This window comes from Podarcis erhardii (assembly GCF_964252035.2).
Source record: "Podarcis erhardii genome assembly, chromosome: 16".
Taxonomy (NCBI): domain Eukaryota; kingdom Metazoa; phylum Chordata; class Lepidosauria; order Squamata; family Lacertidae; genus Podarcis; species Podarcis erhardii.
The window spans coordinates 27,194,169-27,216,421 of record NC_138514.1 but is presented as its reverse complement, the minus strand read 5'-3'; the positions used below and the strand labels follow the sequence as shown (position 1 = coordinate 27,216,421).

Below are 22,253 nucleotides of genomic sequence, written 5' to 3'. Positions count from 1 at the left end.
CTTGAAAAACAAGGTGGTGGCTTCTGCATATAATTAAGATGTTCTAGGACAGGCATCCCCAACCTTCGGCCCTCTAGATGTTTTGGACTACACTTCCCATCATCCCGTGCCTAGGGATATGGGAAGTGTAGGCCAAAACATCTAGAGGGCTGCAAGGTTGGGAGATGCCTGTTCTAGGACATGGCTGGGCAGAGTATTGTGTGTGTGTGTGTGTGTGTGTGTGTGAGAGAGAGAGAGAGAGAGAGAGAGAGAGAGAGGAGAGAGAGAGAGAACACCACACTAAATAAACTAAAAACAACTAAAATGAACAAGGCAGCAGTGGAATTTCTGTAAAATAAAACAACAGTTAAATTCAGTTAAAACTGAAGTCAACAGAACTCAGAGGTTTAGTTTAGATCCTTCAAAATGGCGATAATAATATTTTTTTAAAAATCCTGTTCTACACCACAGGTGTAGGCATCACATGTAGAAAACAGAACAATGCCTAAGCCTTAAAGAGTAAGTCTGCAACTTATCCGCATTTAACTTGTGTGCATTCAGCTTCACAAGCATTTAAATGTAAAAGGGTGCAGAAAGGGGCTGAGGTTCCGGGGAAAATTATTTTGGCAAGCCCACCCACCCTTGAACCCAATGGGTTTTGCTTATACCAGCAATCACGCTGTAGCATTCTGTACTAGCTGCAGCTTTCGGATCGAGTGCCTGGGCAGCTCCACAAAGAGCGCATTGCGGCAATCCAATATTGAGCGCACCAATGCGTGAACTCCTTTACCTAGTGATTCTTCTGGGCTCCATGAAGCTTGGGGAGTCACGCCTTCTCTTTCGGATGGGGGAGTAGCTCCGGGAGCGACGCCGGGCACGCGTGGGTTCTGTGTCACTGTGGCGGGCGCGCGGCTCATTGTCCTTCTCTCTGGATAGAAAAAAAAAACCCACAACAACCACAGCAGCCCTGTGGCCTCATTTCCACACACATTGTGAGAGTCTCCAAAGCGCAACTGGGAATCTGGGTCTTGGGAACTACAGTTGGCTGTGTGAACCAGCTGCAGCGCCCCCTTCAGGCATCAGAAGACAATGGCGGCTTTCGACACCGGCCCCTGGGATTGAAAGGCAGCAAACCCCCATCTTGCAAACACTGAGGAATCTGCCTTGTATAGAATCAAACCATTAGTCCTTCTAGCTCAACCTTCATAGTATAGTTCTCCATGGTTGTGGGTCAAGGGGGTGGGATCAAGACACGTTGTGCTGATTGGAGCCAATCAGGGTGAAAGGAGGTGAGTCAGTCACTGGGGACGAGCTCCTAGGGTCACTCTGTGTCAGGGAATGGCTGGGTGGCAAAGAGCGGTAGGAGGCACCAGCCCAAGAACCCCCCCAGGGATGACACAGAGAAAGAAGACTTAGACCCAGGTCAGTGGCAGTGTGTCAAGGAGCTGTCAGGCAAGCACAGGTCATCCACAGGGCAGGAAGACTGTGAGGCACGAAATGCAATTAGCTTTTATTCACAGAAAGTAACATCACAGCAGAATTACTGTGGCTTGACTCATTCAGCTTGGGCTGGTGCTGAAACTGACCACAGGCCCCACCCTTCCCCTCTAGCCTGTCACTCATCCCTCCCAAGCAGACAAAGGCTGCAGAAATGGGTGGGCTCCTCCTCTAGGCTTGTCTGGCTCAGTGCTCAGCAATGTGCAGGACTCTCCTCGATCAGGGTGTCAGAGCGGGAGGAGAGCCAGCAGTACTGGGACTTCCCTGGTGCTGTGTAGCAGGGGAATCTCTGACCCCTCTCTATCCGAGTCTGCACTCCCACTGCAACTCTCAGACTCCAGCCCTGTCCTGGAAGGGCCTCTTTCTTTTGACCCCCTCCCTTGATCGCTCAACCCCCCTGCTTCTAGCACCTCCCACCTTGTCCCTTACCCGGGCTATTTTCCAGTGTCCCACCACCACGATCTGGGTTCTAAGTCACCGTCTTCTGTGCTGTCGCTGCCCCCAGTGTAAGAACCGGGGATTACAAGCACCTTACCTGCTGCTTGTTATTTTTTTCTGGGATCCAGACCGGGTCCTGCTGCGTGCAGATCTCTTCTCCCGGGATCGGGACCGAGATTTCGACGGGGACCGGCTGGAGCTCCAGGAGCTGCTCCGAGACAGGCTCTTCCTTCGCTCCGACTTGTGCCTGGAGTGTTTGGCTGGGGCTGGAGAGCAACTGCCCAGCCTACCACGGTGGTGCCTCTCCTTTGCTCTGAAACATGCAGTGGGCAGAGATTAGCAGGGCCAATCAGAGCGCAGAGGGGGAAGCAACAGAGAGGGGCATTTGGTGTGGGTGTCAGGTTCAGACAATAGTTAATTCGGGGGGGGGGGATATTTGATTTCACCCTGCCAACAAAGGTCCGTATAGTTAAAGCTATGGTTTTCCCAGTAGTGATGTATGGAAGTGAGAGCTGGACCGTAAAGAAGGCTGATTGCCGAAGAATTGATGCTTTTGAATTATGGTGCTGGAAGGAGACTCTTGAGAGTCCCATGGACTGCAAGAAGATCAAACGTATCCATTCTGAAGGAAATCGGCCCCGAGTGCTCACTGGAAGGACAGATTGTGAAGCTGAGGCTCCAATACTTTGGCCACCTCATGAGAAGAGAAGACTCCCTGGAAAAGACCCTGATGTTGGGAAAGATGGAGGGCACAAGGAGAAGGGGACGACAGAGGACGAGATGGTTGGACAGTGTTCTCGAAGCTACCAGCATGAGTTTGACCAAACTGCGGGAGGCAGTAGAAGACAGGAGTGCCTGGCGTGCTCTGGTCCATGGGGTCACGAAGGGTCAGACACGACTAAACAGCAGCAGGTTGTTTTACTGCGCATTGGACCAAACATGGGCCCTGTTGGAGGGTATGGTATATGGGCCACTCACAAGCATGCACCCCATTCTGGTTCTTACGTTTTTAGGTGCACCCCATGGTTCTTTTCTGTCCCGGCCATGGTGTGGTAAGGGTGCGAGCAGGTGGACCCCTCTGAGTCACTGCTGTAGCCTGTGTGGCTGACAGATCGCGGGGACTCCTTGGCGGCTGAGAGCTTGGCCCTGCCACGCCCTTTGTGCTTGTGGGTCGACGTGGACCTCGCATGGCGCCTGTGGAAGCGCTTATCTCCACCTGAGCATCTCCCCATAGGTGAGGCAGATCGGCGTGAGGCCTTGACGCCATATTTGCTGCAACGGCCTTCCTTGGAGTGGGGCGACGGGGCTTCAGACTTGACGTGGGCCCTTGTGGAAGGAGACGTGGAATCCAGCCTCTAGCAGAATGAAAGACGCGGAGGGACGGGGAGAGATACAGAGAGAGGGAGGGTGGGGCGAAAAGAGAGAAAGAAGGAAAGGAGAGGGTTTTTTAAAAAAACAAAGAGAGACCCCTCACCAGCAGGAAAAAGCTGCAATTTCACAACAGCGATGCACAATGATTTGAATAAAGGCAGGCTACACAGATACTACTCTGCACCTCTCTCCCCTGTTCAACCTCTCGACCTTAAACGATGCAGCTCATGCAAAATCTCTGGCATGCAAAAACAGGAAATAAACCAAAATGAAAAAATGAAACAGGGAAGGGGAGGCGGAGAGTTTCAAACGGGGCGGGAGGGAGAGGGTCACCTTGGAAAAATGAAAAGTATATAATATGTGCATGTGTGTGTGTGTGTGTGTGTGTGTGTTCTTTTAAAATAAAAGAAAGAAGACCCCAAATTATATTTTGTTGAAAAAAACAAAGAGAGAGAAAGAGAGAAAGAAAAGGGAGGGTGCTCATATCGGTGGAAGAGGGGGTACATTATGGGATGGTGGGGGGAAAGGATAAGAAGCCAAGGATCAGGTGGGGTGGGGTTTGGATAGAAATGGATTTCTTTGTGGGGAGCTTGATCAAGGCATGTAGAAGAAAAGAGAGAGCTATGTGTAGGTGATGGGGGTTGGAACAGGGGCTGGGTTGGGGATGGAGAAAATAAAATCTTAAACCAAAAGAAAACTCCACAAATGTCATCAGTACTGAAAAAAAAAAAGGATATTAAAAAAAAGTTTCTGAACTCTTCCTGGGTTTTGAAAATTTGTGCAGAGTCTCCACCAGCGTTCTATTCTCTTTCCTTTTTTATTTTATGTTATTTATTTATTTTTGTTAAATTTCCACTTTTTTTTTTTTTTAAGTCCGTCCTGGTTAACGTCCACTTACCAAGAAAGTGGTATTTCCTCCTTTAGTAGGTAAGGTATGAAGAGAAGGGAAAAGTTGGGCAATATAAGTGAATCATTAGATTGACAAAAAATGCAAGAGAGATTGAGAGAGAGAGAGGAAGAGAGAAAGAGAGAAAGAACGAGAGAGAGAGAGATAGAAAGGAGAGGAATAAAAAACCAAACCACCCTGGTCTCCTAAGCTCTTGCAACACACAGCCATGAGGCGGACCCTGTGTGCAGTCCCCTCTTTTGTTTTTAGAACAAACGGAATGCCATTTGGATTTCCCTAAAATTAGTGGAAATGACAGGGTGGGTTTTCTTTTAAGACGGACATGCTCTCAAGGCTGCGGGAGCCTGATGACGTACATAGGTTTGCTAGGCCATTGGCGTTTAGCTTGCCGCTCTTGGGACTAGTGTTTTCCCACCAGTACTGGGATCTCAAAAGCAGCCATCTTTGCCCAGGCGCCAACCACAACCCTTAGTCCTCTGATTGTGGCCTGTTTCTGCCCCTTACCCCAGAGATTCTAATCTGGTTCCATCCTCATCCTGAGTATGCTGTCCTGAACCTGCTTCTAACTGATCAGATTCTTCTAGGTCAGTGTTGAGGCCCTCCCGATGGTGTTAGACTACAACACCCATTGTCCATGGCTACTGTTGGGCATGGGAGTCCAACAGATTCCCTCCCCACCTCTCCTCATTTAGTTCTGTCCAGGACCTGTCTGCTCCATTTCTCTCAGACCCACACAAAGGCACAGAAATTAAATTTAGTATAGTGGGAAGATTGTAGGGGGGTTCGAGCCATGTCCTTCCTGTGGACTTTCCCCAAAAGTCCATGATGGGAATTGTTCCCATATTTGGTGATATGCAGGAAATTGCCCTATGCCCAGCCAGGCTGTGATGGGTCCTTGTACTTCAATATTGTCAAGCTGGCTGTTCTCCAAGCTCTCTGGGGAAGAGGCATCTTTGTCCTCACCTGTGACTTAAACCTGTTGCTCACTGGAGATGCTGCCAGGGACTGGACTCGCACCTTCTTCTGCAGGCCCTGGACTACTGAGCTATGCCTTCCTGCAAGGGGCACACAGTTGTGTAGGACAGCCCCATAAGGGAATCATTCAACATGGAATTGTTATTATACAGAAGGAGGCTGAAACAATTCTGTCAGCGGAGGCAGAACACTGATGGACTGGTAGATTTTGGGCCGACCATGTGACAGACATAGATCAGCTTTATAACCTTTGCAACTTCTTTCCACGTCCCCAGAATCCAGCCTGTGGGCCAAACATAGCCCGCCAGATGTTCAAATTTGGACTGCAAGCTGTTTCCCTCAAACCGTGCCCACCTGCCCCACACCTATGCCATGTCATGTGTGGGGCAGGTGGAGATACAGCTGAGAGTGAAAACCAGGAGTCTTAAAGGGTGCTGTGAGAGCTAGTTCCCCACGGGAACCCAGCTCCTCCATTGTACTACAACTCCCAGGATTCCTTGAGAAGGCCAAATGATTGCCCCAGTTCAAATCTCCCTTGGAGAGATGCCGGTCTGCAAAGCAGGTGAACATTTGGGCAACAGGCGGCTTTGAAAAGGCAACAGAGGGTGTATCTGTTGTGAACCTCTGGGCTGAGTGAGAGCTGGGGACTTTAGCTGAGCCTTCTCCATCTTCTGGTACCCTCCTGATGTGACTGATGGGAGGAAGAGTCCAACAACATCTGGAGGGCCACTGATCCATTGCTTCGCTTCCCTCCAACTGCTACCCTCCAAATATTCTACTCGCTTCATCCTTGACCATTGCCAGCTGAGGCTGATAGTAGCCCAGAACTTCTGGAGGGCTCCTGATTGCAGAAGGCTGCCTTAGACACAGAGAAAAGGAAGCAACCAAAGACACCCAAAATCAGCAGCTGGGATGGCATCTTAAACGTCCCACATCAAAAAAACTATGGGGATCAAATGTAGTGGGGAAAAAATGTTTTCCCCCCACTCCCTCCAAAAAGGGTAATAGGTGTTTGAGTAAGACAGGCTTCTTAGCCTGTAAAACATTTACTTCTCTTAGCTGGGTGGGTACATGGGTGCATGTGCCTAATAATGGTCAGTCCCTTTATACTCTGGCCTGATCTATTTGCCTGAAGAAGAAGAAACTCTGAAAACTCTGGGTCTGCTAGTTCTCACGAAACCCTATTTTAGAAAAAGGAAGTGTGCTGAGAGGAAGTGGGGTCTGCAACAAAATGTTGCAGTGCGGGGTGTGCTCCTGTTCAGTGTTCAACCCATCCACCCAGCCCTGCCTCCTTTCAGAACACTATTCCATTCTACTCCCGTGCCTATCAATTTTTGGCATCTCTGGCACATGGTCATTCATTCTGTAGCTACGGAGCATGCTGGGTCTTCATTGGATTGGGGTTTTTTTTGCAGGGGAGATTTGCTTCCTTAGATCTCCCTGACCAGTAAATATTTATCTACTTTTGCAGAACTTTCCCAACTACTCTAATTCCACCCCACCAAAAAACCAAAACAAAACCCCACCCTGTTCTATGGCATTCAAGGTCAGTACAGTGGTACCTCGGATTAAGTATTTAATTCGTTCCAGAGGTCCGTTCTGAACCTGAAACTGTTCTTAACCTGAAGCACCACTTTAGCTAATGGGGCCTCCTGCTGCTGCTGCCATGCCACCGCTGCACGATTTCTGTTCTCATCCTGAAGCAAAGTTCTTAACCTGAGGTACTATTTCTGGGTTAGCGGAGTCTGTAACCTGAAGCGTATGTAACCTGAAGCATATGTAACCCGAGGTACCACTGTATTAAAATACAATGAAAACGAGGAAGGGTTCCTTCCTACCCAGGTTTGAGCTTGTTCCAAGCTTTCAGGGCTAGCACAGGAGAGGGTTAGGTCTTAGGCCTCTCCCCTATGCTGACATTTAAACCAACCCCCTTTTTTCTGGTTTGCTACTCTCAGTTCATTCCGCTCTTGCTTTCAGTAAGAAAGAGTGACTCAGAAGGGAACTGGCAATACGAATGTGAGAAAAGCCTCCTGGATCAGGCCAGTGGCCCATCCAGCCCAGCATCCTGTTCTCACAGTGGCCAGCCCTGCCCCAAAGGGAAACTTGTATTCAGGGTTCAAAACATCCTCGCTGTCAAATTTTGTGTGTGCGGTTTCCTTTTCTTTCAGGGATGGTGGGGTGGGATGGGGGGCAGCCCTCTCTTTCTCCCCTTTCCTATTTGATCAAAATAAATACCACCAAACACCCTCCAACCTCTCGCAGGTGAAAACAGCAGGGTCAGCCTCAGATTTTGTAAAACCCCACCCCTGGTTCTCACAAAGAGCATCACTTCCTGAGATTCTCTCCAACACTAAAGACTCCCCCCTGCCTGGTCCACAATTTTAGACCTGTGTGCCTCTTGACATTCTGTATTCACCGAATTTTCAAGTTGGAAGGGACTCTTGAGGGTCACCTAGTCCAACTCCCTGCAATGCAGGAATCTCAGCTAGATCTTTCATGACAGATGGCCATCCAACCTTAGCTTAGGAACCTCCAAGGAAGGAGAGTCCACCACCTTCCAAGAGAGCTAATTTCACTGCCAAACAGCTCTTACAAGTTCTCCCTGCTGTTTTCTCCTTTCCTGTCATCTGAAGCCATTGGTTCAAGTCCTACCCTCTGGAGCAGCTCTGCCTTCCATGGGACAGCCCTTCAGGTATTTGAAGACAGCTATCATATCACCTCTCAGTCTTCTCTTCTCCAAGCCAAACATACCCAACTCCCTCAACCGTTCCTCAAAATGCTTGGTTTCCAGACCCTTGATCATCTTGGTCACCCTCCTCTGCCCACCTTCCTTATCAATATTAGGTTGCCATAGGTCTGGAACTTCCCAGACATAGCCGGAAATAGGCCATTGGAAACTTTGCCTCAACAACTTTGGCCAAAAAACGCCCAACAACTTTTTTGCCTGGATTTTCACTTTTTGAAATATGGCAACCCTAATCAATATTCTTCTTAAATTGTGGTGTCGGACACAGTCCTCCAGGTGGGGTCTGACAAAGGCAGAATAGTGTGGTACTATTACTTCCCTTGATGTGGACCCTATGCTTCTGTTGACCTGGCTTAGAATAGCATTAAATATTTTTTGCTGCTACATCACACTGTTGATTCTGCTTCTGGGCAGAGAAACTGAGGGGATAGTGATGAATTTCTCCAAGGGGAGAAGAGAAATAATCCAACTATTTCTTGGGTATGAGGGTCACCATTAGCAGGAACACAGCTCCCCTCCCCTCAAAGCTTTTGTCGCTGCAAGCGATGACAGCAGCAACTGCATGGACAGCCTAGCAATCATCTTGCATCCTCCACAATGCCCCAGAGACCTGGCGTAGTTCTGGGGTGTGTGTGTGTGTGTGTGTGTGTGTGTGTGTGTGTGTGTTTGAGAGAGAGAGAGAGAAATGGTGACTACCACTTACATGCACACAAAAATGGTGGGGAATATTTGGAGAAAATTCTGCAAGTGACCTTCTTTGTCTAAGCAGGTGTGAAAAATAAAAATCTCTCAGGGAAAAAAAAGTATTGTCAGCTCTGATCCCTTTCCTTTCTTTTTGAAAAGATGTCACCATATTTAACCTCACGGTGGGTCTGGTTATACACACAGTTGCTATTCATTTGTCAACATTTAAGACAGGAAGTCATAGCTGGGTAAAGGCAGAAAGGTTCGAAGTGGACCTCTCCAGCTGCTGTATACTCAGTGTTCCACTTCCAGGTGTACAATTACCTACATATACCCTAGAATTAAGATGCCTCCCCTCCTTCATTGGCAGAATTAACTTCTAGAGACCTGAAAAAGAGACCTTGAGCTCTGACCCAGGGCAACTTTGATGCATGTGTGTACATAACTATTTTTTGAAGGCATCTCCCCCTACATAGACTGCAAGAAAATGCCAAACCATGGCACTGATTTACCTTAGATGGGAGACAGAAAACCAGAACTGACCCTGGTAAACAGGGATAACTGGAATATATGGGGCCAGAGCATTAGAAGAAGGGTGGATCGGGGTTCCCTCAGGCACCTTGGGCAGGATATGGAAACATCCCCTGTTAAAACTGAAACGGACTTTCCCTGCCCATGTGTCCAGAAAATATTATCCCCTTGCAAGATGTGGTTGCTGATTTTCTGCAGCTTTCTTGAGGTGTACAGAGGGGAAGCAACATCTCTGAAATTTTCAGGAGGGAGCTGGTGCTTTCCTTAGAAAGTACAGCTAGCGGGAAGCAGTGGCGAGAGCCTCAGGCTACTTCCTGCCAGTGGCACTTCCCAGAATGCCTTGGGTATCCCATGAGGGCAGTCATGAAGTGTGGCAGTCGAGGAGCTATGGAGAGAGCTTTGCGCTGTCATGTGTGTTTTAGTGCTTAAAAATAAAAAGCAAGGGGAAACATGGGAAACTGTTGGCCAGCTTGTTAGCAAGGGGGCCCCTCCTGAAAATGCCAGAGAAATGCCTTCATTTTCACCCACGCAACAAATGGTCAAGAATATTGTTTTGGTATTTTCTGCCATCAACCCAGGAAAGTCCAGACCACTTGAATTCTGTATACACTGGAACAAAACCATTTCAGATCTTGAGATTTGCCTTTGAACAGCATGAATCACACAGAGCAACACATTGAAGGTTTGTCTTTTGCCTTGTGGGTGGCCACGAGGCCAATTGCAAGGGCTTTGGGTCAACCGCAAGGGATTTGAGGCTGCTGGTGGTCAGTGGCAGAGCCTCTGGGTCTCTGCCCAGATGCAATCAGTGGCCAGTCTTGCCCGTTCAAAGCATGCCCAGCTAAATCTGAAGAGAGTTAGTAATCCTTCTAGATACACATATACCTACCAGCGAGAGACCCTATGGAGGCTTCAGCATGAATAAGAAAACAAAAGGAAATCAGTATTTCGGTCTAAAATGTTAACATTCCCCACCTTCACCATAGCACCTAGCAGAGTTACCACCACAGCCTTAGGGAGCAGCACCCATCATTATAGCCCCTTCAAGTGGAGGTAATTATTGGATTTTCGGGTGGGGGGAGATGGTGAGAAAAAAGGGGTCTGATTCACACCAGGGAGAATGGAAGGACAACCAGAACCGGGGTCTTCTACACAAAAGGCAATGCGCTTGAATCCTGGTGTTACCATTAACCCCAGTGTTTTTTACCAAGGGAAGAGTTGACTGATGGATTTGGCTCACGTTCCAGGCCTAACTGGTCTGTCTCGGTCAAGCAGTGATGCCCAAACTGATCAAGGAGGTGATGGACACATCACCCACCTCTGAACTATGATGGGATTACCTGCACACCCACCCAGAGTCCATCACCTGACACTCCCCAGGTTCTTTTACAAACAGGCTTGATTTCAAATCATTTCCATGCTTCCATTTGAGACCTTGCAGATCAGGGGTTCCCAGAGTGAATGGTAATGCCCCCAGGGGGCAGTGGGTTTACTGGTGGGGGGAGGTGCTAAGAGGCAAGGGGGCAGCAGGGGGGCAGGGAGGTATACCTAAAGGACTACCAGGCTTTGAAAAGTCAAGTTCATCAGATTTGCTGAATTAATTAAACTAGGTAGTTTTAACTGAATTTTGAATCAATGGTGCAATTGTTGAAGTTGGTGAAGAGATTTGCCAGAATTGGAGCCCCCCCAGTCAATGTCTCTCTTGAGTAACTCTGGGTTGGAGGACATAATCACAGCCTGGGGCCTGACCCAATTAATTTGGTTTACCAGGTCAATTACCTCAAGAGACAGGGACAGGGGACCATTCAGGTAAAGGATTTCATTTTATCCCATTTCATCCTAATAGACACATCTGGATAATGCCTCTTGTTTTGCTTCTTTAATGCTGGTTGTTGACCCTAAAGATTTGATTTGGAATCAGTGGTGACCTTTTTTTGCACGTTTTCTGACATGGACAGAAGACTTCATATGGTACATTTTGTGGGAGATCTTAAATGAATGACTACAGTTCCAGAGCTACAATTCCCAGAGTTCCATGCAAAGTGGGACTGGTTGTGAACCTGTAGCTCTGTGAGGGGAATCGGTGCCTCATAATAACTCTCGGCACCTTTAACACACTCCAGCTCCCAGAATTCCTTGGGGGAAAGCCACAATTGTTCAAATTGGAATCATAATGCTTTAGGGCACATAAAAGTGCTAGCACATTTGCAAAGCTAAGCAGGGTCCAGTATGGTTTCAAATTGGATGAGAGAGCTATGTGTTGAGACCCCTGCATTGCAGGGGGTTAGACTAGATGACCCTTGGGGTCCCTTCCAAATCTATGGTTCTAAGTCTAAATGCATGGGATGAATGTGGTCTGGAAGCACTGTGCGGCTTATAAGTCTTACGGAAGCTGCAGAGCCCCTGGGAACTTTTAGGGTTGCACCAATACCAGGAACAGATTTCTGAAATCCATTGTACAAAGTCCAGTGTTGGGCAGTGAGTTGCGGGATACACTCACATGTCAGTTTATTCCATTTTCCTGCTGTTTTCCTAACTGTTAAATTGCGCATTATGTCTGAGCTTCTACACAACATTTTATTCCACATGACATAAAGACACTTTCTGGAATATAGCCAGTTTGCAAATAACACAGTCCCAGTGGTCGAAGGTCACTGGAATTAGGCAGAGTCACTCTCCAGGTGGCCCTTCTGAGGATAGGGAGAGCTTTCATTATTTCTTTTGATGTCTTTTGCGTTACACGCTACCAGTTTCCTCACTTTGCAGAGGTAAGGAAAGGGGGCTGCCTGATCTTCTTCTAATAAGTCCTCATAAGTTCTTCCTGCTCTTTGTGGAATCTCCACAGTAGCCACAAATCTCAAAACTCAGTGACTCCCACTTCCCAGATTATGTACAGTACAATCACATCTTATGTGGGTGTTCGGATGCATGGATTCCACATATATGCAAAAGTGCATATAAAACTGCTTCTGAAAGAGCATCCAGTGGCTTCTACAGCTGGTGTACTCAGAGGGCCTTGCAAAGAGCTTGTAAGATCTCTGTCTTGCATGCATTTAACTTTCAACTAAAGACCTCCAACTTCGTATAGTTGAAATCACGCAAGTTAGACGTCTGTAAGATGTGATCGTACTGTACTGCAAACCAACACCACCCCCTGCCTTAGATTGTATATATTCAATGTCATTTTAAACATCTTTTCACTTCTGTCAAAATCCCCTTGGATGTTGTTGCCTATAGATAAAGGCTCCATGTATATACAGTCGTACCTTGGAAGTCGAATGCTTTGCGAGATGAACGGTTTGGCTCTTAAATGCTGCGAACCCGGAAGTGATTGTTCTGGTTTGTGAATGTTCTTTGGAACCTGAATGTCCGTTGCAGCTTCCAATTGGCTGCAGGAGCAATTGGAAGCCGCGCCTTGGTTCCCGAACGTTTTAGAAGTCAAACAGACTTCTGGAACAGCTTCCGTTCAGCTTCCGAGGTATGACTGTATAGAGCAAGAGGATTTTGCTGCCAAAATTCAGTGACCACTGTAACTGGAACTGTCTTTTTAACACCATCTACAAAACTCATAACCACCCATGTGATCAAGGCAGAGGAAGGATAATTCCAATTGTATGGAGAGTCTCCCTCAGCTTTAGTGATTTTACTTTGGCAATAACAATTAAATGGCTTGCATAGTAAGCCGTCTTAATAATAATAATAATAATAATAATAATAATAATAATAATATCACAAAAAGGAAATCAAATCAGCTGGATATGACTGTACCATTTATGGAAACAAACACAAGATCGAAGAGCAGAAAAAACACACAGAAATGCATTCTAACAACAGAACGAGGATTATTATTTTTTAAAGAAATTAAATTAATTTCCATGGGGGGGAAAAAGGATAAGAGAAGCATGACTTTGTAGCTAATTGTAAGAAAATAAATAAAAATTTTACAGAGCCACCAAAAATAGACAAGCGTTAGGAGACAGACAGAGAGAAAGAGAGAGGAAGAGAGAGAGAGGAAGAAAGAGAGAGAGAAGATAGAAAAAAATCACATTTAATCAAACTACGGTGCTTTTCAACAGGCTGATCTGTAGAAGTGAACGTGCGGAGGGAGAGAAATACCTACCTTCGGAGTGGTGAGGAATGCAATAATAAAAAAAGAAATGGTAATCTCCACATTTGGAGGGCAGAATGGGGAAAAAGACAACGACTCTTTAGTAACGTGCTTCAGACCCCTTTTGCTAATCAACTTTTGCTTTGCTTTGACCACACTTTGGATTTCAGGCCCCATCCACACCATAAATTTAAAGCACTATGGTACCAATTCAAAGACTTATGGTTTCCCCCAAAGCATTCTGGGAGCGGCAGTTCATTATGGGGCGGCTGAGAGTTGCTGGGAGGCCCCTATTCCCCTTGCAGAGTGTACTATGGTACCATTTTAAACAGCCATGGCTCCCCGCAAGGAATTCTGGGAGCCGTAGTTTGTTAAGGGCTGTTTGGGAGCCCCTCCATTCACCTCACAGAGCTACTGTTTCCAGAGAAGTCAAACAATCAATCCCTCTTCACAGGGAACTCTGGGAATTGTAGCCCTGTGAGGGGAACAGGGGTCTCCTAAAAATGCCCATCACCTTTAACCAACACCTACAGTTCCCAGAATCCTTTGGGGGAAGCCACAACCATTCTGAGTGGTGTAATAGTTGCTTTAAATTTATGGTACAAACGTGGCCTTGGTCAGTTCAGGCAGCCATCATTCTTCATTTTTGTTTAAATTAAAAAAAAATGCATATGGATAACCAGTAGTTGTCTAAATAGCGGCAGCCATCGGAAAATAAAACAATTTAAAAAGTTTCTCTGTAACATTTAAATATTTTTGAAAGGAAAAAAAAAGTCCCAAAGATCATGCAAGAAAGGAAGCGGATGAAGGCAGAAAATGTCAAGTTGGGGGTGGGGTGGGGATGGGAATCTGTTTGTATTGGGATAAGCTAGAAGGGGCCCCGTTGAAAGAGGGAGAAATTGTAAAGTGTGTACATGAGAGGGCGAGGAGGAGGAGGAAAGAGAAGCTGAGAAACAGAGAGAGAGAAATAGAGAGAGAGAAAGAGAAATAGATATAGAGTACCACCAAGGAAGCCCACCGGCATGAAAATATGGCATGAAAATTGAAACCACCTTTTTAAAAGGGAAGTCAACTTCATTTGAGTTTGATTCTACTCAGGGATAACTCAAAATATTTTGAAGCAGAGAAGCAAATGCTGCCCACCCGTTGCCAGACCCTGTGAGCATCACCTAAGGCCCTTCTGCAAGTACCTCCTACATGGGAGGTCTGGAGGGTGGCAATACGAAAAAAAGGCCTTTTTGGTGGTGGCTCCCCTGTTTGCGCAATACTGTCCTCAGGGAGGCTCTCCTGGTGCCATCATTGGCCTCATCAAGTGGGTGGGATGTTTTAATCCTGCCTTTTAAAAATAGTATTGTCTTTTAGATAAGCTTTCATTGTGTGATAAGTCACTCTGCATGACTTTTGTAAAAACAAACAAACAACCCAACTAATAAAGTTAATTTATTGATCTTATTGATATTATTATTATTATTATTATATACAATAATTAAATATCAATAAGAAGAAGTCAAAGTCAAGGTATCTAGTGTACTCAAGGCCAGCACAGTTATTTTGGGAGCTGCGACAGAATATCCCACTAGCATCCCTCCTGATTACCTGGCAGTAAAATAGAAGAAGAAAACAGTGAACAACTGGCAATTTGCTGCCTTTTCATGACACCGAATCTGCTGCCTGAGGTGCCTGCCTCACTCTGCTCAGTGATAGAGCCGGCCTTGATACTATTTCTTTCCCCCCTGCATCCTAGTCTGCAGAATTTATTTCCTATGGGCCTGGGGAATGGGATGTATGAGGAGGTAAAAACCCTGCTTGAAACCATGGAGACTTGCTGCCAATCCCCATTGATGATACTGAGCTATGTGGACCAATGGTCTGGTTCAATATGAGGCAGCTTCCTGTGTTCCTAGGAGACAGAGGTGCCAGCTTGCGATTGGAGGAGCCATCATCACATGTGCAATATCCCGACGTCATGAGTGTGACATCAGAATGTTGTGAGGAGCCGAAAGCGGCTCCTCCTCTTCCTCTCTTGGCACTGCCACCGGCTGGAAGCTACTTCGACCCTCCTTCCTTCTGCGGCTGGAGAAGGACTATGATCAGTTCCACTCTTCAGTTCCATGTTTTTAGGGCATGGGGGGCAGCCCCTACCCCAAAAATATAGGGGGATCCAAAAGGGCTTGGCCCCTAGGAGCCAGCACCCCTGCTAGGAGAAGTTCTCTGTTTTCTGACACAAGAGGAAAACCCTTGTCTTACATCAGGGATGGGGAACCTGCGGTCCTCTGGAAGTCGCTGGACTCTAACCATGAACCCTAACCTGGCTCCCATCAACTCTGGCCACTGGGGTTGATGGGAATTGTCGTCTAGATACATCTACCACCCCATTGTATATGTTGCTAACCACCTGGGCTTTTCTAAGAGTACTGAGATTAAAAAATAATGATAATTTAAGACTTCGGATGGATTAATTGGGGGCAACAAATCTAAATAGTTGGTTGACTAAAATGTGGTGGCTGACACAAGTAAATAATAATTATGATAATCAGGGTTTCCCCCCCCAGTTCTGGCACCTCTCAGTGGGCACCATTATAAGAGAACAAGGGAGGCGTTCATGGTGAGTTCCGACACCTCTTTTTCTAGAAAAAATAGCACAGATGATATTGATTCTAGTATCAAACTGGCCTGATAATTTTCTCATTTTCTTTACAGGCATAGCACCAGATTCGTTTGGGGGTTTTATTTGAGCCACCTCAAACCCACCACTTTCTGTGGGAGAGGGAAATGGAGCTTTCTGCTTTGCCTCAGATAATATTTTAAAAAGGAAAAGGAAACTACACAGTTATCTTCCCTTTTAAATGTGAAATTTAACAGACAACAGAGTTCAATGGTTGTAAAGAACTAAAGAAAGACGTCTGTGCATTTCTTAATTGGCCGGGAGGGTTCCACACTTACACACACAAAGAAACGAAACGGAAGGGGGAAATTGTAATAATAATAATAATAATGATGATAATAATAGAAGAAATAATATTTATTTTCTAGATCCACATGACAACAATGGAAGAAAAAGAAAAAGAGAAAGATATAGTTTGCATTTCTGTACATTACAAAAAGGGAAGAAAACAAGAAAGAAAATGCAGGAATCCGAAAGGCACACCCCAGTCACCCTCCCGCCCAGTCCCCTGATTTCTGCTGAGCAAGAAATTGAACTTTTATATTACCACATTTCGAACGGGAGGCTAAAGAAAAACACAGATTGGGATTAAAAATGAAAAATAAAATAAAAGTTGCACAGGACAGCAGGAGCCGCAATTGACAACCAAAGGAAACGTGTGTTGACTCGAGTATTATCAGGGAATTTGGAGAAAAGCTGGCTCTATTATTCATTTCCTGAAGCATTAAAATACATTCTGCTTTGTTTCCCACACTTCTGAGACATGAAGCGCACTGTATGACTAGTTTTAGAGTGTGAGAGAGGAAACAATCCCTGTTCACAAGAGTGCTCATCTCTGACGCCTCTGTGTGAGTTGCTGTTCTGGGAGTGAATTTTCAGAGGACACAATTGTGCTGATGGATCCAGTCACACATGTAAGTCCGGAGTCATAACTGACTCCAAAGTCAGTTTGGGAAAAATGAGTCCGAGGGAAGGGGAAATGATCCACCCAACACCAGAACAGTGACTCATGCAGAGACCCAGGCAACCTCTGCAACCAACTCCTTGGTGTCTTTCACATTCTTCCCTGGCACACTGTATGGCAATCCCTGGATTAGGAAACTTTGTGCAGGGATGCAGCCCTCCTCCAGATGTTGTTGAGCTACAATTCCCATCAGCCCCAGCCAGCATGGCCAGTGGTCAGGGATGGTGGGAGTTAGAATCCATCAACACCCTGGGGGGGGGTGTTACAGAGCCCTCACCTTTCATTTAATGCCACCTTTTTTGAACTGGGGCAGGGCAGGGGGAAAGGCTCACATAGAGATGAATAATGGAATAAACAAACTACAGTGATTTGGGGTGTGCAGAAAAAAGAGGTAGAATCACATGGTTAGGAAAATAAATAAAAATGTGTATATATGTTGTTTATATTTTTTTTAAAAAAGAGGGAGAAAGAGACGGCTGAGGAGAAAGAGACAATGGAATGGATAAACTTAGAGTGGACTGGCCTAGCAAACTCTCTGGGGAAGACTGTACCAGGAATTCCTTCCTTTCAAGATGCTCAGAAATTTGGAGGTAAAATGGTAGGGGGAGGAGGAGGGGAATGGGGAGAGGTAATCCTGATGGAGAATGCTTAAACTGAAAGAACTCATCTTGTTTTGAAGCATTTTTATCATGGGGAGGGCTGCTTTCAGGGTGGGGAAGCCTGGAATTGGCTGTAGGAGATATTGCATTAAAACACAAACTGAATCCATTCCTTCCCCATCTCTGCTCTTTAAAGGCACGGTGCTGTTGTCAAGCTAAGCCATGGAGGGCATCGCTTCCTAGTCATAGGAAGTTGCCTTAAACCGAGTGTGACCTTGATCCATCTAGCTAAATATTGCCCACACTGACTGGCAGCAGCTCTCCAGCAGGGTCTCCAGCAGGCATCTTTGAGACGCCAGGGATTCAGCCTGCGATGGTCTGTGCAAAACGTGTGCTCTACCACCAAACTACAGCCTGTTCCTGCCTTCAGACAGCTTACATGTGGGTAAAAAAAAAAACAAAAAGACTCCCAGCAATAGCCAGGATCGGGACCTTTCCTGCAGACCACAAACAGGCAGTGAGAGGTGGTGATAAAAGCATGGAGAGAAGTATGGAAACCTTTGGCGTACTGACCCAAATCCTCGGACCTGAAAACATTTGGCAATGGACTTTTGTCTCAATGCTACTCCTCAAAAAGATCTCAGCAAAGTGCTTCCTGGACTCACAGAATTGGAAGGGACCCAAAGGGTCATCTAGCCCAAATTCTACCATCGAGTTACCCCAATGCAGATGTAGCACATGAGTGTCTGATGAAAGGGGAAAGAGACGGAGAAGGAGGGAGGGAGAGAAGTTCTAGAGCAACCCCCCAGCCCTCCGGATGCTGTGGGGCTGCAGGTCCCATCGTCCCCAACCATTGGCCATGCTGGCTATTGGGAGTTGGAGTCCAGCAGCACCTGAAAGCCTGGCTTGGAGGAACATCTTCTCCTTAGCCTTCCCCATCCGCCACGCTTTGAGCAAAACGCCTAAGAGGAGGGAGCAACGTGAGATGGGGCAGATCCGATCTGGGGAAGAAAGGTGGGATGGCGGCAGCTGGGGAAGGTGGGGTTGGATTGAACCCTGAGAAAAGCAAACCCAAAAGGTCCATACCTCCTGTTTCTTCTCCAAGAGGGCGCCGTGGCTATGGCGGCCGTTCTGGGCACCGCCCTTGTGCCCGTTTTGGTGAGGCGTGGCCGATCGGCTGTGGCCGGTACAGGAGGAAGAGGGGCTCTGGCTGGACTGGTGGCTGCTGCCCTTCTGGGCATCCTCTCTGTACTTGGGACTCAGTCTGCAAGCAAAGGGGAGGACAGAAAGGGTTGGTCAGCAGCTATGTAGGCCTCCATGAGACTGTTGCTCTCTTTCTTAGAAGGATTTATATATCCCCTTTTATTTCAAGGAGAAATAGCAAGGCAGTTCCCAAACAAATAAAGGACAACAGCAACCAAAGAAGAATAACATCTATTAGGAACATAAGAAGAGTCTGCTGGATCAGGCCAACAGCCCATCTGATCCACCATCCTCTACTCAAAGTGGCCAACCAGCTGCTCTAACAGAAGCCAGCAAGCAAGTTGATTGGAAGCATATGGGGTAAGGCCACCAGGTAGGTTTTGCTGCAGAAGGATGTAATACAGCTAGAGAGAACCCAGACTTAACTATCCTGCTCTGATCTGGTGCAAGAGTTCACAGGGAAAGGCAGGCTGGTCGTTTCAGCACCAAGGAGAGCTCCCACTGAGGAACTTGTGCCAATATAAGAACATAAGAGCCTCTTGGATCAGGCCAAGGGCCCACCTAGACCAGCATCCTGTTCTCACAGTAGCCAACCAGTAGGAAGCCCTGAGGCAGGATCCGAGCACCAGAGCCCTCTCCCCTCCTGCAGTTCCCAGGAACTGGTATTCAGAAGCATCGCCGCCTCTAACTGTGCAGGCAGAGCTAGCCTTATCCTCCTCCATGAATTTATCTAATCCTCCTTTGAAGCCCCCCAATTTGGTGGCCATCACTGCCTCCTGCGGGAGGAACTTCCATAGTCCTTCTTTATATCTTCCAACATTCAGCTTCATTGGATGTCCAGAAGGTCTATTAAAGAAATACAGCTACCCATTAATTGGTTACTTCAAAACTGGATTCCTGCAATGTGCTGCATTGGTGCTTCTTTTGCACTTGATCCGGGAGCTGCAGAATGCTGCAGCATGATTGCTGACAGGAGTGAGAGTGAGACCCTCTCACCATAGAACACCTTTGCTCAAAGATTGGAACTAGCTGCCAGTTTGCTACTGGGCCAGGTTCAAGGTGTTACTTCTAGTAACAACTGAAAGTCCTGAACAACTTGGGAGTAGCATACCTGTGAGATCACCTTACCCCCATGTACACCCACTTGACTGCTTCCATCTGTGGAACTGGCACTGTTACGGGTGTCACAAAATACCTCTTCCACATTTGTAAGCAGTCAACCTTTTAGTGTGGCGTCACCTACACTTTGGAACTCACTGCCTCTTGACATCAGCCAGGCGCCTTCATTGAACTCTCTTTGGTGCCTGCTAAATGCATTTTTGTTTAGGCAAGCCTACCCAGATATGTTGGCATGCATTTGATCTGGTTTTTGTCTATCACTTATTCTCTTTTTAAAAACTGCTTCTACCAATGATTTCTTGCTTTATTCTTTTTTGTAGACTGCTTTAAGCCCCCCCTTTTTTACAATCAAGCCATATATAAACATTATGAAACATGAATAGAAACAAAATTCAGTAATAAAAATACAGCTACCCGTTCTTAAAATACACAGTAAAACATTGAAACATCCATAATTAAAATATATAATAAGAACGTTCATTACAACAACATCCGTGTGAAAACAGATGTACCATTTGACATCATAGACACTAAGCAAGATCAACTCCAAAAAAATGCACAGTGGATAATATGTGGCACTTGTAACACCCCAAAACTCTGCATGTATGTTCTTTGAGTGAAAAAAACATCCTCAACCGGTCCCATTTAAAGAGCTCCCCCCCCCCCGCAAGCTGTGCCTCCCCACCCCTAAACCTGGGGCCAAACCAGGCGCAAGCCCAGCCTACCTGCTTGTCAATTTGCAGTCGCTGTAATCTGAGGAGAGCGAGGCGCTCCGGGAACTGCAGCTGCTGCGCCTGTGGGACCTCCGAGTGGACGACTCGCTGTGTGACCTGGGAGAGCATGGGGAGAAGCGGGAGGGTGAGGCAGAACCAGGCGCATCACCAGCCTGGCTGTCAGGAGTGAGCCAGCAGTAAATCACACCGTGCAAGTTGGAGTTAACTCTTTGATAGCAAAAACACGATCTGCACAGACTTGGATGAGCACAGCAGCTTATCCCTGGTAGGTCTTGCCCCATGGAGCAGATACTGAGACTGAAGGTCCTCGTCTCCCCATAGCTGCCTAAGTGCTCCAGCGTTTTCCCCAAGCAATCAGAGACTGCACCTACACACAGCTAATCTCTCCTCTGCCCTTTTCATGCCTCTCCTGGTTCTAGATGGCAAGGTGGGAGGGTAGCTTGTCATGGCAGGAAGGGGAGGCACACATGACTCTGCACCAGCCTGACCCCTCTCTGCCTCTTGGCCTCCCTCCTCTCCTGCTTCAACCTCTGCCTCTTCATTCTGAACTTCCCTCTGCCACAGACTCCCCCTGCTCACTAAGCTCTGTTAACCCTTCAGACTCTGACACCTCCTTCCAGTCCTCTTCCTCTTATCCCTCCTACCCCATTGTACTCAGCCTTCTTCTCCTGGGGCCTCCTCAGCTGGTTCCCCCTACTATTCTTCTGTGTCCAATTAGTCCATGACTGTGGCTCAGGAGGAGTTCTGGGACTGCCCCCATCATGACCCAGACCCTGATTGACAGCCAGGACTTTGGCACAAAGGAAGGACCAGCTGGTGCAAGCTACAGAGGGGCTGAATTTGGATCCAGGCCTGGATGCTGAGCCTAACCATGGGTTTGGGTTCAGGAGTCTGACGGGACCTTGAGTCACCAGTTCTGAAAGCATCGCACTGGCTGCTGGTGAGTTACTGGGCCAAATTCAAGGTGTTAGTCCTAGAATCACAGAGTTGTAAGGGACCACCAATGGTCATCTAGTCCAACCCTCTGCAATTCAGGAATCACAACAAAAGAATCCCTGACAGGTGGTCATCCAACCTCTGTTGGAAACTCTCCAGCAAGTGAGTGTCCACCACCTTCCAAAGGAGGCTGTTCTGCTGTCAAACAGCTCTTAGCATTGGAAAGCTCTTCCTAATGTTTAGTCAGAATTTCCTTTCTTGTAATCTGAATCCATTGGTTTGGGTCCTGCCCTCTGGAGCAGCAGGAAACAAGCTTGCTTCATCTTCCATGAGTTATTTCAAGATGGTTAATTCCCATTTTATTTGCTTCTGGGGGGAAATTTCACTTGCAAGTAACAAGGGAATAAGCATTCGACTTGTGCTATTTTCTGTGCTGTTTTCTTCTGCGGATGGGGTGCAATCCATTCTGATCCTCACCTTTTTCTGTCTTTGTTCTTCTCTTTCCTTTTGCTCTTGAGACTTCTGGACCTATGAGACAGCAGAAAACTGAACGCACATGAAAAGGGAGAGGGAGAGGGAGAGGGAGAGAGAGAGAGAGAGAGAGAGAGGGAGAGAAGGAGGAGGAGGAGGGAAAGCAGACATGGGCACAGGAAACACCAGCCTCAGCAGCCAGTTTTCCCTTCTAGAATATTTCATGGAACAGCTTCTCCAGGTGCCAAAGTGCCAGACCTGTGGCCTGCTTATCAGCCTCTCCATGGGGAGTCGACTCTTAGGGGAAGGGTCCGGAATCAGAGGGGCAG

At 47.0% G+C, this 22,253-nt stretch overlaps 2 protein-coding genes across 3 annotated transcripts in view; both read right to left on the bottom strand.

The window, feature by feature from the left end:
• The window catches only part of SRRM3 (serine/arginine repetitive matrix 3), a 101,869-nt gene that overhangs the window by 3,174 nt on the left and 76,442 nt on the right, over positions 1–22,253 (bottom strand). The window contains exons 10-15 of one of the 2 annotated variants that reach the window (XM_081843523.1): positions 21,931–21,999; positions 20,509–20,613; positions 18,548–18,725; positions 2,920–3,269; positions 2,012–2,227; positions 770–907 (exon numbers count right to left, since the gene is read on the bottom strand). In XM_081843523.1, the coding sequence (XP_081699649.1) occupies positions 770–907; positions 2,012–2,227; positions 2,920–3,269; positions 18,548–18,725; positions 20,509–20,613; positions 21,931–21,999 (1,056 nt within the window). The remainder of the gene's footprint in view (positions 1–769; positions 908–2,011; positions 2,228–2,919; positions 3,270–18,547; positions 18,726–20,508; positions 20,614–21,930; positions 22,000–22,253) is intronic. The other variant, XM_081843524.1, reaches the window with a different exon arrangement.
• The window catches only part of LOC309331411 (uroplakin-3b-like), a 178,405-nt gene that overhangs the window by 150,335 nt on the left and 5,817 nt on the right, over positions 1–22,253 (bottom strand). The window lies entirely within an intron of this gene.